Raw genomic sequence first — 16,386 nt, 5'->3', positions numbered from 1 at the left:
TATTATTATTTTTATTTGAACCGGGGTCGTTGTGGCACTATAAGCCTTTTGGGACCATTTGGACCTTTGTTATCTACCCTACTTATTCATAGAAACTCAAAGGGGTCGTCAATGGTGTTGATAAAACTGTTAACATCCTTAGGGCCCTTAGCCGATACCTCGTAGGTATCTAGGACCGGTTTTACCATATGAGTGGTTCTTAGGTCCGCCAGCTCTGGACACTTGCATACTATGTGTTCAGCTGTTTCTGCTTCTGATCCATAGAGCCTACAAATCTCATCTGCTGACTTACCCATACTTATTTATTTATTTATACTGTGCAAATGATATTTGTACCGACAGTGCCCTATCAGCAGTCCCACCATCACCCGAAGCTAGGCTCGTGACAGCTTTAGCAGTTTTCTGGTGTAGGTTCGGTGAAATCATCACGAATTTCTTTGACTGAGTAAGTCCAGGAGAGTTTCTCTAGAGGGTTTATCTGTTGTTCAACTCCCATTGTTGGACCGCTCAGGTCCAGCAGGTATTAACATTGATGCTCTTTTTGCAAGTTCATCGGCTTTCTCGTTTCCTTTCAAATAAGCCGCAATTGGAATGAAAGTGATTTGCCGGCGATAATTGCACTGATTTGTTATTCTTTGAAGAAAAATGGTGGGAGAGGAGGAGAAATATTTGTTCTCTTCATTTCGCGCCTGGTTTTGTTCATACATCTTTGTTACCCTCATTGTCTGCTACCTCTAGAAAATTTTTGCCTAACCTTCATACAAGATTATATTATTATGTTGGTCATTTATAGATGTCATAAATACATATATCTTTATTTTGTGTCTTTAATTCTAGTTATAATTGTTTATTTTTAGGATATTTTCACTACCTTATCGGTTACCGGAAAAATGAATGTTATACCTACACTCAGGTACATTACTTTTGTTTTTTATTTGCATATTATCGAATATGTTATGTGAAATGGTAGATAAAGATATGATGACTAAAGAGAAGTATTTCAAAATGACGCTAATAGGCTGTCATCATCACGCCACCGTGAAGTCATTCATCTTACTGACAAAGAAACTGCAACACCCACAAGGAGCTGTTTAAATTTTAAATTTTTTTTTTGGTAAAACATAGATAGTATAGCAAGGAGTAAATGATTAAAATTTGGAGTTAAGAATTGTGAAGGTTTTTTCATGTAAAAATTTTTTGTTACTTAAATATTGTAGTCTGTTTTTGCAATTTTTTTAAATTTTACAACAAACCAGCTGTTCGAGGAGTTCCAAAGTCGATGTGTAGTTGTTACTAAAATGCCTAGAGCACGTGTACGCTCAATTTATCGCCAGCTAAGTGAATTTGAAAGAGTTGAATTATTGATCTGCGGGAGGCGGGGTTGTCATTTCGAGGAATCGCTAACCGTACGAACAGAAATCCAACTACTGTTATGAAAATGACCAAAATCGAAGAGAGAGGCACAAATGAAGTTCAAGATCGGCGTGTAAAGCCCGTTTGCAACAACTCTAGAGAATTTACTCGAGAACCAGAGAATTCTCTGGTTCTTGAGACTTTTGGCCATTAGAGATCGATTTGCGACAATTGGATCTTTGTCTGATGAGTGGGTAGGAGAACAAGGCCATCCTGTAGCTCTACGAACGCTTTACCGCCGTATAAGGTCTTTTGGACTGCAGCATTATCGACCCCATCTTGTGTTACATCTAACGGTTGAGCATCGCCGACAACGATTCCAGAGAACGACAACATTGGAATGAGGAATGGCATCAGGTCGTCTTTTCTGATGAATCTCGATTCTCCTTTAGAGCATTTGATGGCCGAAGAAGGGTTAGACGACGTTGGGGAGAAAGACGTGAACCTCATTTTGATGTGGAGCGTCATGTACACCGGACAGTAGGCGTTATGGTATGGGGTGCTATAGACCATATTAGTGAGGTTAGAATCACTCAATTGGCGGGAGATCCATATTCAAATTTTTTTACATAGGAATCGACTTTAAGATGGAATATCGCTAGCTAGAAGTAAATGTTAACATAAAGACATGCAAAATTGGGTGCCGCAATTATTAGAGGTTGTTCCCAAGTACATTTTACATTACAAAATACTTTTATATGTCCTAAAATCAAAATTGAACACATTATTATACGGAATGTATCCGTATGTCGTAGATCATTTCTGCTATACGTCAACATTGAACTTCTTTCTTTAGTTCAATGTACGTCAATCATGAAGCGTAACAAAGAAAATGACATGCTACGCTTGCGCGTTAGAATGATGTCAGCTTCAGAGGTTAGAAACGAAATGAAGCTACGACAAACTTCCATGGATCTTGCTGACCAATTTTATATTGATCCATTATTAAAAAAATATACCATTTTATTACGAAATTTTGTTTTCAACTTGTTAAGAAAGGATCATAGAACACATATAACAGAAATAAATCTTAAGAAGTTCGCTAAAATATCCAAAAACAGGCGAGAAGTACGCGGCATTTTTAGTCCCATAAGAAATGCATAGGGAATTTAGGGACCAGATCCACGGATGGATCGCGATTCAAATTTCCCGCCTAACCTCACTAATATGGTCTATTGCACATGCAAGTAGGTCACCTCAAATCTTTATTCGAGGTAACATGACAATGACAGCGCTGCGTTATCTTCAAGAAATAGTGGAGCCATACGTTCTCACTTACCTTAACCGGTTCGAGAATCCAATGTTTCAGCAAGATAATGCTCGACTTCATGTTGCCAGAGTTAGTATAAACTAACTTCTTTCGCCCATAGAGCATGTTTTAGACATCATAGGTAGAAGGCTTGGATATTTACCCCAGCCCCCACGGACTTTGGCCCACACTCTGAGACATGAAGTACAGGTAGCTTGGGGATAGTATCCCTCAAAAAGAAATAGACCATCTTCTTGCAGCAATGCCAATGTGTTGGAGAGTGTATAGATAACCGCGGTGGACAAATACGTTATTAACAAATTCAATGGAAAAAATTGTAAACCCTTTGTTTTTTTTCTCCAAATTTTAATCAACAAAAAAATATAAAATTTGAACAGCTCCTTCTGGGTATTGCAGTTTCTTTGTCAGTTAGTATACTTGACGTAAGACGGAGAAATTATTTTTTCTATGACCTTTGTACCCCATTTCAAGATACAAGTCGGGAAAAATGATACCTTTGAATCTAAAATAAGTGAGAAAAGTAGATAATATTGAACGAGAGTGGACAAATATTATTTTTAATTGGTTTTTCAAAACCTACACAACAATTCGATATCCAAACCTTTGAAGCTTCCCCTTACGGATTTCAGCAGAGGATTACCTTTCTCAGATAACCCACATAAAATCCTCTAACCCACCGATAAAAGGCCGAACACCTTTCCTGTTTATCAACCGACTGCATTTTTCCATTTCCGCGGTCTCTCTTATCTTTCAGGATCACAGGGATCTCTGTTTACGATTATTCTCCTATGCTGCCGTAACCCACTTTTATGTTGAGTGATGTTTTTCTGATGGGAGGTGTTGGCATTCGTTTTGTTTTTTCCGCTTCGCATTTCATCCCGAAGTTCAGTCATTAAACACCACAGTTTTCACAAGGATATGGTTTTATTCCATTACTATAGGAAGGACATAAGATAAAGCTGCTTGAGGTCTCCATATCTCTCTGCTTTAGTTATTGAATCTGAAATAAGTCAAGGAAAGGAGAACATTTTGTCATAAATGAACGGAATATAAGAGTGCATAAGATTCGAACATGATTGAGTATAAAAAAAACAATACAACAGAAATATAAAGAAGAATAAGAAAAATATTCAACAGTTATTTGTAGTTGTGCAACACAATATCACATGTACTGTAAAGTAAGACATTCTTGTCTTGTTTTACTTTACTTTTCTAAGTATGAGAAAAAGAATAAAAAATACAAATACAGTACAATCGCGATAACGTGAACAGAATAAAACCAGGGTTGTTCATACTACCGGAGGTCACTGAGATACAAAGTCTACAACATATTGCTATACAGATTTATTATCTAATAAAAATAAAATACAATCTAATTAAATTTTTACAATGGTTGAAAAAGTTGTGAGATCTTAGTTTGCATCTTTTTGGGCAGAAACAATGTTGTTCACGCTATTGAGCCGTTCGAACGAGCGCGTGTTCACAGTATTGCGATTGTACTGTATATAAAAAAAAATGAATGAATGTTTCAACGTCGTCCTTAGATTAATATACAAATCCCAAAGTGAGTTTAGTCTATTTTTAGTAGCCGTATGCAAAAATCATACAGATAGGTAATTATTGCACAAAAAGGAAACATTGTTGTTTGAATTTAATTCTATTGAAAAAGGATTAGAAAACTGAAATTATTGTAGAAACAGCGATAGATCTCAACCCTCCATATCTAGTTGATAGGCTAACCCATCAGGCCATCCTTGAAATATATATGAAGGCACAGACATTGAGACTATTGAGAGAATCAAATAGGAAAAGAGCCATTTACTCTCTAAACATTTACTTCTCATCAGAAAACCTACCTTTTGATGTAATGATCAAAAAAGTAAGATTTGAGAAGGACTTCAGTAAGATGCTATATAAAAAGGAAGCATAGGAAAGGGAATACACTAACCTAATTCTGAAAGTGGACAGGAGCTGGCACTGGAATATACGGGATAAGAACTGTCGTTGGCACAAGTATCTTTCAGGCAGGAATACGAGGATGTATTGATATCTAGTTAGCCTAGACCAGTTCCATGCATAAAAAAATATTGCATTAGCAAAGCAACAAACAATATCTCATCAAAAGTGGAAGTGTGAAGTATGAGGTAAAAAAGTAAACCAGAGTTACGCAATAAATTAAAAGAAAGAAGATGTCCACCGAAATTGTGAAAATCGAAAAATTGGACTATCGAGCCATCATCAAGTACTTTTATTTAAAAGGGTTAAGAGGTAATCAGATTTACGAAGATATGCTTAATACCCTTGGTGATCAACGTCCTTCGAATGCGACCGTGAAAAATTGGACTGCAATCTTCAAAAGAGGTCAATTTTCCATTGAAGATGATGACCGATCGGGAAGGCCAGTTTCTGTGTCAGTCCCCGAAAATATCGATGCAATTCACGACATGATTTTATCAGACCGTTGAATTGGGCTAAAACGGATATCTGAAGCACTGAATATTTCATAGGAACGCGTTCATCATATAGTTCACGTCAATTTGGACATAAGAAAAATTGCTGCAAAATGGATCCCCAAATGTTTGAATGTTCACCAAAAGCGTGCAAGGGTAGAAGCGTCGCGTTCGATCTGTGCTCGATTTGAAAACGATGTTGACTTCTTAAACCGAATTGTTACTACGTATGAAACTTGAGTACATTTCTACGATTCAGAAACAAAGCAACACTCTGGTTCTACAAGACCTTAGAAGTTTCGTGTCCAAAAATCTGCTCGAAAAGTTCTTGCTCCAGTTTTTTGGGATTGTTATGGAGTAATATTATGATTGAGTTTTTGGATAAGGGTAGAACAATAACCGGAGATTACTATTCGACATTACTGACCACTCTACGGGAAAAAATTAAAGAGAAAAGACGCGGAAAGCTATCAAAAGGTGTTTTGTTTCTGCAGGATAACGCCCCTGCACACAAATCTCATGTTGCCATGCAAAAAATTCGTGATTTAGGGTTTGAATTACTAGAACACCCCCCTTATTCACCAGATGTGGCTCCATCCGACTATCATCTCTTTCCTCAACTGAAAAAAAGTTTAAAAGGTCGTAAATTTTCTTCCAACGAGGATGTAATAAAAGCTGTGGAGGTCTAGTTTGCAGACCAAGAAGAAACATTTTTTTTGAAAGGTCTAGAGACGTTGCAGGTTCGCTGTAATGAATGTATCCAATCAAGAGGAGAATATGTTGAGTAATAAAATATTTTGGCATAGAAAATTGTGTTTGGTTCTATAGTAGGCTAAGAATTTTTCAATATATCCTCGTACTTGCAGCCGAAAAACTAGAGCAAACGATATTTTGTAAGTATTCAAATTCAATGAGTTTGTCTCTACGATGTGTGTTAATCGATTTAGTAATTCAATCTCAATGGTGAATTATTCAGGAGACTTACAGTGGATTCCTAGTAAAGATCCCTGCCGAAGTAAAGCAGAAAAGAGGGCATACACTTGGAGTCATCAAGTGAGTATAGGATCATCAGTTACCTTCAGCAGTGCCCTAGCAGAACCATATCCGGGACGAAAACCTATGACTGGTTTCCAGGCAAGATCAAGATATTTTCGAGATATGCCTGCTTCCATGAGTTGAGGAATTTGGATGTGAGTAAAACAGAACTGAAAATGTAAATGATATAATACATTTTTCTAGGTTGAGAGTCAACTTTTAAATCTGGAATTGAACACAAACTTCTCAACATTATCTTGAGATGCAGCTGTTATTTTCGAAGGTAATCTTTTTCAGCACATGATCGAACACACATAGTTTCCAATCGAACTGAAACGTTGATACAAATTCGTGTCATCATTCATAAAGAATTGTTTTTGTAGTGAAAATCGATCACCTCTCCAACGACATTTCTGTTTATTCACTTCTCCCGCTCTTGTTTACATTATATCGAGTTTGCAGAACTCATTTATGCCCCATTATTGACGGAATGGAGGATATCAATCAAGAAAAGGCGTTGTAAGATCACTTTTCAAACTTGCAGAAAACAGCGAGGAGACACCGTTAGGGGATTAGGTGAAATACGGAAGTTCTCCAATGCTCGATGAGGACTGGACGGAGTAGCTGAAGAACGCTCGGGGTGTATTGATATACAGCGAAAAGGGGTTGTTTTTTGTTATGTATATTCTTCGAGTCCCGGATCCGTTGCAACGTTTCGAATATATCTTCCCGAAGTGGATTTTCTAACGCAAAAAAGTTATTTTTCATCGGGTATTCGGCGGTGGTTCGGATGTTCGGAATTTATAATGATATTCGTATAGTGCGCCTGTTTTCCTAGAAGCGAGGAAATTCGCCGAAGAAGTTGTATTATATTTTCCACCCACTGGTTCCGAAACAACTATTTTATGCCAGAATAACTTAAAGTTCTCGAGTCATTTGGATATCATGGATCATTTAAAATGCGAACCCTGTTAGGGGGTTATTTGTCTCTTATTCTTCTAATATTTAAATAGGAGAAGGTGAAAGTGCATACTTTCATAACTCGGCTGGTAATCTAATTCATTCATTCATTGCTGTATCCCGTCAACCAGAATAAATCTACAAAAAGACTTAAAAACAAAACTATCGGTTCGAACAAATTTTTCAGAGCTACTCGCGACTGTGTGCGCCCTGTGACTGAACAGACCCAACCGGGACCTACAGATCCTTCCACACTCCAGCCACGGATAGTCACCAAAAATATCTGGCCGCCGCTGTATTCTTCTCGAGTCTCTCTCCATTAAAACTGCGGACCAAAGACCTCCACTGTGATCTGTCTAACGCGAGTTGTTCCCAGTTATGATAGGCATTAACTGATTTTAGGGATTGATGTAGTATATCCTTAAACCGCTTATACTGGCCTCCTGGTTTTCAAGCTCCCTCAGTGAATTCGCCACACAGAGCTATTTTTGGGGAGTCTTGTGTCTTGCATCCTCAGAATGTGGCCGCTCCATCTGAGTCGGGCCCTTGTTACTTGAGTCTCTGCTAGACTTCTGCATTAGAAACTTTGGAACCATCTGATGTGCATTATTTGCCTTAGATGACGTTGTTGCGTTTCTTCAAGCTGTTTAATATGTTGCTTGTAGGGTGTCCAGCTTTCGCTTCCGTGAAGATGCGTTGGAAGGACCACTACTTATGTTTGTGACATAAATTAATGGTGGTGATCACGTGAACACCATTAGCCAAGACTGGTATTTTGTCAATTTTTTTGCGCTCGTTGTTGACATTGTTGACATTTTATAAAAACAGTTTCTTTCATTATTGATCTGCATTACTTTCCAGAGAAGCATTTACAGCCCTTTCCAGATTTTGGACCAATGGTGTTGTGGTCAAATATATGTTTCTTTTCACTCGGATGTTTCTTTTTTTGTTGTGGTTTTTGCTCCGTGTGAAAGAAAAATCTTTTTAAGGCAACCGGTCTCTCAAGATTGTGGATATCCAAGCTGTTGTTTGGTAATTCAACAGAGAACCTCTCACACCTTTCTTGAAATAGTTATTTGTACAAGAGATGATCTGTAAGCAACACTCTTTCTGCATTCTGGCTCCAATACCTAATTCAGAGTTCGGCATACAGGAATATCTTTAATTCTGTTAGGTAGTTCAGTTAGTTATTCTTCCTCCAAACATCCTATGGTCAGAATGTTTTCCTTTTCTGTTCTTCACAGGGTTGACAGGGTCGAATATCTGTACTTTTCCTTGTTAGGGTGTCTTAAACGACCGAATACTCATTCTAAAGTAATTGAAGAAATTTAATGGGTCTTCTTGTAGTTTCTTAATAAATCCCGTTACAGGTTTTGATGCATCCATACTCGAAGGTGAATGCGAATGTTTAATTTGTTCAATAATTGTTTCTTTTTGCTTATAATGCATCATATTTTGAACCTATTCGTGTTTTGTTATTATTTATATGGAATCAATAATAACATAATAATCAGCTTGTTTAACCTGAAGCGCCTCAGAGCAAAAACCAGTACCAAGTTTATCACTGAACTTCAATATGCAGACGACTGTTCACTTATCGCTAGCAGCTCGGAGGATCTACAGATAATGTTGGACACCTATAAACATATATACGAAGCTTTAGGCCTTAGACTCAATATCGACAAAACCAAAATCCTGGTTAGTCCGCCAGAAAGCCTTCCAACAGATATCAGCCTGGAGAATGAAACTCTAGAACAGGTCGAGCAGTTCAAATACTTGGGAAGCTTCATAAATACTAGGGCTAACCTTGACACGGAAATACACAACCGTATCAATTCGGCATCACGGGCATTCTGGAAGCTAAAGGATAGAGTGTTTCAAAATCACGACCTCGATCTGAAGACCAAGACAGCTGTTTACAAGGCAGTGGTCCTCCCAACGCTTCTTTACGGAAGCGAAAGCTGGACGCCCTACAGGCGACATATTAAACAGCTTGAACAAACGCAACAACGTCATCTAAGACAGATAATGCACATCAGATGGTTCCACAAAGTTTCGAATGCAGAAGTCTTGCAGCGCGCGAGTTGTACTACAATTGAGACTCAAGTAACGAGGGCCGGACTCAGATGGAGCGGCCACATTCTGAGGATGCAAGACACAAGACTCCCCAAAATAGCTCTATATGGCGAATTCACTGAGGGAGCCCGGAAACCAGGAGGCCAGTACAAGCGGTTTAAGGATACACTACATCAATCCCTAAAATCAGTTAATGCCAATCATAACTGGGAACAACTAGCATTAGACAGGTCACAGTGGAGGTCTTTGGTACACAGTTATAATGGAGACTCGAGAAGGATACAGCGGCGGCCAGATCTGGTTGGTGACTATCCATGCCCGGAGTGTAGTAAGATATGTAGGTCACGGTTGGGACTCTACAGTCACAGGAGAGCACACAGTCGCAATTAGCCCTGAAAAATTATAAGTCTGTTCGCACCTTTTTTTTTTTCCTTTCTTTTTCTTTTCTTTTTGTTTTTTTCATTTTTTTCGTCTTTTTGTAGATTCATTCCCGGCAACGGGATACAGCAATGAATGAATGAATAATGAGTAAAATTTTGGGCTTCAAGTCAATATGCTGAATGACATATTTTTCCTCGTATTTTTCCATATGTTTGATATTTTGGATCACCTATATATTGATTGATGGAATTCACATTTACACATTATTCTGAAAAACAGTTAAATTACAATTACAATAACAATAATACATCTTTCAAATTGTAGTGTTCAAGAAAATTTTAAAATTCAAAATGAATTTTTTTTTTCAACATAATATGATACATACACAGGGTGAGTCTTTGACTCGTACAAATATTTCAACACTAGATTCTTGAGGTGAAAAGAAACACTTTTTTTCTTTTTCAATTTTTCTGATTCGGCTCTGATAATAAGATCTAGCCATTTTCATAATTACCTTCCAAATAACTAGCTACATCTTCTTCTTCTTCTACGTGAGGTGCCTCCCTGGGCTGAACCCAGGCCTAGTGACACTACACATCTGTGAATCTTTTAAACACAGTTGTATTCAGCCAAAGTAGCCATTTTCACAAATTTCACAGATACTTTTTAATTTTTTTATTTACCAAATTACTCAAAAACGGCGCATTATACGAGAAAATATGAAGAATACTTGCATTTTACAAAACTTTCAAATATTCATTATATAGCGTCCAACTTAGTTTCTAGGGTTCTTTGAATTTTTGGTATTTTTATTGCCCATGCTGTCGTGTACAGTACGCCGAGTAAAATTACTTTTACATGTATCAAATTGTTAATACACATAGTATCTATACCAATAAGTTCCAAAATAATTAACGTATACCTTTATCTACCCATTCTGTATTGGATTCTGTACTGGTTGTGCATTATACCTCCACCCCACTTCTTGAAAATCCATACCATCTAGTCAATAATTTGTATAATAGGTATAAGATTTCAAGTTAAAAAAGATTAATGAAGCAGATCACCAGAGTTCATAATGACCGATTTTGCAGCATGGAACCTAGAATGATTTGGTGAATGGTGCAGCTTACTGGAGTTGATGCTGATTATTAAGCCTCTTATCTATAGAATACAACAGGTTTCAACGCACTCGAGTGCATTATTGGTACAATTCTGTCTGGAATGGAAAGTTATTTCATTCTGAGCACAATCAAGAGGCCATGACTGCAAAAAGATAAAGCTCACCTTTTATGAAGGTGAAATCCATCTCATGAAACGTAGTTATGTTAAATACTCGTATAAGTTCACTTCAGAAATGTATATTTCCTATAAAGTTCAATGATTCAATTGATTTTGAATTTTTCTCTTTTGGCACAGAAGTATGAAGTATGCTACAATACGGGCTCAATAAACTATTTCATCGGAGATCTTTGCTGCAAACACGAATAATGAATTATGATCGTGACGGGTCCTATGACCCGTCTATACTCATTAGTATAGACGGGTTTCACATTTGAAGCTAACATCCCAAATGCGAATTTTTGGGTCGTTTGTGAATCGTAGATCCACATTTTTTCAATGTCCAGGTACCATTGGGGACATATGGAAAAAAAGTGATTCGTGACGGGTCCTATGACCCGTCTATACTCATTAGTATAGACGGGTTTCACATTTGAAGCTAACATCCCAAATGCGAATTTTTGGGTCGTTTGTGAATCGTAGATCCACATTTTTTCAATGTCCAGGTACCATTGGGGAGATATGGAAAAAAAGTTTTTTCGGTGCTTTTTCTGAGCAGCTCCCCCCCAAATTAGAAAAACGTACGTTTTTAATGGTATAGATCGTTCGTCCAACGTTAGTCCACTTTTGTCCTCCCAATTATTTCATTTGTCCACCCACAGAACTATAGACATGAATCTTTGAAAATTTTGGAAAGTGAGGCACCCCCAAATGTCAATTTTGAAACCAACATTTCAGGACCTTTTGTCCATATTTGTACACTTTTTTTTTGTCCGCCAGGCGATGTTTGAGAGGTATGGATAAAAAAGTTTTACGGTGCACTTTCTGAGCAGCACACTCAATTGCGAAATCGTTAATGGTATTCTGCCCTTGAAAACACTTTTCTGCAACTAGGGGGTCCAGCTCAGAAAATGCACAAGACTTCAACATGCATGCTCGTTCAATCTTTTTCCCGCACGCATTTCAATTTGCTAAGAGTCACATTGCGAAACGGTGTGGGAAAAATGCCTGCAGTTGGTACTGGTTACGAAAAGAAAAGCCATAAAAGTTTCATAACGCCAATTAGTTTTTAAAAGTGTTCCTAACTCTTGCGGAAAGTGCCTTGCCCGCACTCAAAGGCAGTGACGCGCAGGCAAGAGTCGCTACTTTCTGTAAATAACAACAAACAAACCACTTGAAATTTTGGTTTTTGAAATTCACATTTGGGGGTGCCAACTTCACGCTTTCTAAAATTTCCAAATATTGATATTTGTGGTTCTGTTGGTAGACAAATGAAATAGTTGGACAAACGACCTTCACTATAGCAAATTATGTTTTCGCAATTTGGGGATGCTGTTCAGAAAATGCGCCGAAAAAACTGGGAAGACCATCATGGACAAAAGAGCTGAATTTTTTTCTTCGAAATTCATATTTTGGGGTGTCACCACTACCCAAAATTTTCAAATATTGATATCTGTGGTTCTGTGGGTGGACAAATGAAATGTCCTAGAGAATTCCCCTATATACAGGTCTAATTTTTGGTAGAGGTACTCAACAGAGTCCAAGATATCTCCCCTTATGTTAATCTGACACCCTCGAGTAAATCCCGAATTTTCCTATTGGGCTCCCCAACTAGTTCATCTTTGAGAATAATGTTTCGATTATTTCTGTCGAATCGGCTTGGAAATATTCTTACGTCCTCTGGTATTTATCATTTTTATGTCACGGAGAACACTGAGTTTGAACAAATTCAGTGAGAAATGCGAAAACGTGAAATGGTGCTTAAACATCATTTGCAAAGATTAGCATAACCATTTCACACTTTTCTGGCCCAAATCTCCGATCTTGCTCATAAAAACGAAACTCAAACAACGGGTGTCAGCTTGTAAACAAATCTCTCATTTCCTCCATAAAATACTGAGAGAGCGTATCCAGCAGAACTATCCGCAGAATTGGTCCAGACGAGCTTGTTTCGCAGGAATCCCTCAGTTTTGCGCCAAAATTCGCGAGGAACGGACGCACCAGCGTCGAGTCAGCGCCGAGACGCCAGTGTTCCGAAATACCTCGCGTCGGAAATTCTAAAAATAATCCAACCCAGTTCGACAATCAGTGTCAAATCGGGTTTTTGTCGGATTTTCGAAACGCTCCTGCCGAAAAAATTAGTGCTCGCTCCCCTGTGATGTAAATCACCGTCGCGTCGTCCTTCTGGCTGAAAAGTTCGCAAAACTTTTTTCATCGGACATGGTTTCCATAGAAGTGTCGTCGATTTAATTCCATTGGATTTTCCGATTTGATTTATGTAATCGTGATTTTGAACGATACGAGTTACATTTGCCGCTGATTGTTTACGTCGTGTGTCGTTTCTTGTAGATTGCGGATTCGATGAAACAGTTGTTTCTCTGTGAATGTCGAAAGCGTCGGGTTTTTGGCCTTAATCCTCGAGTGTTCAGAAGAGTTCGGTTTTGTGTTTAGATGGAAAGTGGTGTGTGGTTTCAGTGAATTGTTCCTGATGGTATCGAGGAGATGCAATTCTTCACTTACATGGTGTAAGTAGCTTTATTTGATATCAATGCGTCGAGGCACACCGAACACCGATTTAGTGCATTGGTCTCTTAGGCAATACCTACACCGCAGAAAGTTCAATTGAAAATTGATGATGATTTATAATATTTTATGGAACCCTAAACCCCCGGACAGGCTAATTCCTGAATTGATTTTTGTTAGAACATAATCTCAAAATGCCACTGTGAATGTTTTTCTTTAGGGACAGTCTGAGGATAATTTTGAAAAAAGAATCTTCATATAACATAACTCCTCAACCGCCCCATTCATGCGAAACAGGTTGTTGAAATTTAAAAAAAAATTGTCTTCCTAGTGGATACTTAAAACTTTTTCTTCATTTCGAATTGTGAAATTGAGAGTGAGAGAACAAGCTACTTTCACAAGAAGATAAGAGAAAATTAACTGATAGTTAATTGGAAAAAACACTGGCGAATCATATTAGGAGTAAAAATTTGGCTGGAGAGATGCGTCTCATAATTGATGAAAATATGTAATTAAGTTAGAAATTTAATTACCAGATTTTCAATGGGTATTTTCAGAGCTGTGACCATCAGCATTGAAAAAAGTGCTGACAAAAATTGCTCCCAAGTCTACTAAGCACCGACTTTTCACAAAGGGCTAGCTGAGCAGTTTGTGCAAGTAATTAGATTTTGCCGGCATTGAGCACTTTTTTCAAAAACTGTTGTAAATAAGCTTTGAGAAAAACCTGCAGTCAGTTGAAAAAACTCACCTATATTTAAAACGACAATAAGAATAAGAAATAGAGTAAGCAAAACAAATATTTGAAAAAATAACTCGAAATATTTTTGAAATAGTGAGTTCTCTGTTTTACTCTCACATAGTTTCAACATTTCATATATATTGTACGGAAAGTGGGATAAACTGTTGTACAATAAAGCTATTATTATTATTATTATTACATTAGGAAAATTATGATTTCATGAATGGAAATATGCATTCCATAGCCGTTTTAGAATGTTTTCACTCCTGCAAATACAATAATTTGTCTAAACAAAAGTAAAGTATTAAAAATCTAAAGAAACCGAATATGGAAATCATATTTTTTAACATCATAAATAGACGTAATTTTTGGTTAGCAGATTGAAATGCAGAAGAAGATATTGGAAATTTACTGAACCAAACAGAAGCTTTTCACCATTTGTACAATTTCATATCAACAGCGGTCAACCATTCAGGTATTGAACATGATAAACACTGCAAAAATGTACGACGTGTACAGTCTTGAGCGCGGTGCTTTTTTTTCTTATATTGAAGCTAATGATTCAAGAATAACGTAAAAAATATAATCTGACAGTTTCAGCAAGCCGAAACAATAAAAATTAGCCATAAAGGTCACAAAAATAGATTTTTTTAAGTTATCTCCTTTCCTGGGATTCAAATTGTTTTCGCATTCATTATAAAACATGTAGAGCATGACATTTTCTACAAATTTTGTTCGAAGCAATTCTTTCTACGTTCGAACACTTTTGAGATATATGGCGATGAATGTACATTAGACTGGGTTTCTACCTTGACCTTGGCCTTTCCCATGTGTAGCTAAGCTCCTCGCCCTTATCGCCCTCTAACTTGAAAACGGTTGAAAGTATCTGAAATTGCTTCAGAGGAAAGTTGTATAGAATTTTATTATCTTCAATTTTCATAATTGATACACAATCGATTAGAGGTACTGGAACGCGGATATTTGAAAAAAATGGCTTTTCATCTTCAAACTATCATTTGAGAAAACCCTCTCCGATTAGTCTCAAATTAATGGCTCAACACGTCTGCAACACCGAGATTAACCATCTGTATGAAAATCTGATACGCTCGAGTATGTACAAGTAGCGATTTTTTTTTAAATTTTCAAAGGACAGCTGTGACCTTGCGTCACGTCCAAATTGTCAGTCTCTTGTAAGTAAAAAAAGTAGCTTCCTTTGGGTCCAATTATTAACATATATCCCTTAAAAATCTGACACGCTCGAAGAAATTTTTGTTTTTACCATTTCCAACTCTTCCTTACGGCCAGCCCCACCACGCAAACTGTTAGATTAACATGAATTTATTATCAGAGATACATAGGCCATAGACAGTATCTTAATCTGACACGCTCCAGTATGTACACCTGACGATTTTTTTTATATCTTTGAAAACCTGCCTACACTTTCCCCACCGCTGAACGTGCATACCTACATCATAGAACCTTTATTCCTTCTACCATGTAATCTTCAAAATCCACTAGGTCTCCACGACACTGGAATAAATCCCGATTTAGAATCGTCGGCTCCTCAACTATTATTTTTCATTCTCATTTTGTCGAAAACCTTCAACAGTTACCCATATCGCTCTCAAATGTGGATATATTGTGTTCGCGACTGTAAAAATACCGTACAAATTGAGTTATTTCTTGTGATTGTACATCCGAAAACTCAAATGAGACCAATTCCGTAATATCAAATTCAACACGGTTCGCCGAAACGTCGTATAATGAAACTATCAGAGTTGTGAGAATGTTCGTTCCAGAAATAACTATGAATTCTAAATATGAAACTCGCAGACTATTTAAACTCACCCCCTGGAGCCAGTTCTCTTATGAACTCTTAAAATAACTACGCGCATATACATTTTCAAGTTTCATTCATCTGCATTTAAACACAGAGTTTATAATAACGTCTTTCGGGTGATATTGTACGTAACATCATGAACATGCTGTTGGGTTGTCCTGTAATTATGTACTGTTTCATTATTGTGGAAATAAATTGTTGGCTGGGAAAAACAGAGGAGTTCTGAGTGTGTACTCTTGGATATTATAATAGCAGCTTGAAAGTGGCCTGGAAAATTAATAACAACATGGGAATATTGGAAAGACTTAAATTACAGTTGATGCTATCGAAATATTCTGGAAGGAGATTTGAATCTACTTCATTTAGTGGAAAATTGTTTTCTTTATGAGTTATTTGATTAGAAAGTATCGTTTGTAAT

The 16,386-nt window shown here is 37.3% G+C and overlaps 1 protein-coding gene across 3 annotated transcripts in view; it reads left to right on the top strand.

The window, feature by feature from the left end:
• The first annotated feature begins 12,849 nt into the window (after positions 1–12,849).
• The window catches only part of LOC123306299 (neuropilin and tolloid-like protein 2), a 414,806-nt gene continuing 411,269 nt past the window's right edge, over positions 12,850–16,386 (top strand). For 2 of the 3 annotated variants that reach the window (XM_044888227.1, XM_044888225.1), the window contains exon 1: positions 12,850–13,389. In XM_044888227.1, the coding sequence (XP_044744162.1) occupies positions 13,355–13,389 (35 nt within the window). In that variant the 5' untranslated portion in view covers positions 12,850–13,354. Of the gene's footprint in view, positions 13,392–16,386 lie in introns of all 3 variants that reach the window. The other variant, XM_044888226.1, reaches the window with a different exon arrangement.

The sequence above is a fragment of the Coccinella septempunctata genome, chromosome 2 (assembly GCF_907165205.1).
Source record: "Coccinella septempunctata chromosome 2, icCocSept1.1, whole genome shotgun sequence".
Lineage (NCBI taxonomy): Eukaryota > Metazoa > Arthropoda > Insecta > Coleoptera > Coccinellidae > Coccinella > Coccinella septempunctata.
Note: the sequence above shows the minus strand (reverse complement) of the source record. Positions and strands in the feature narration are given on the sequence as shown.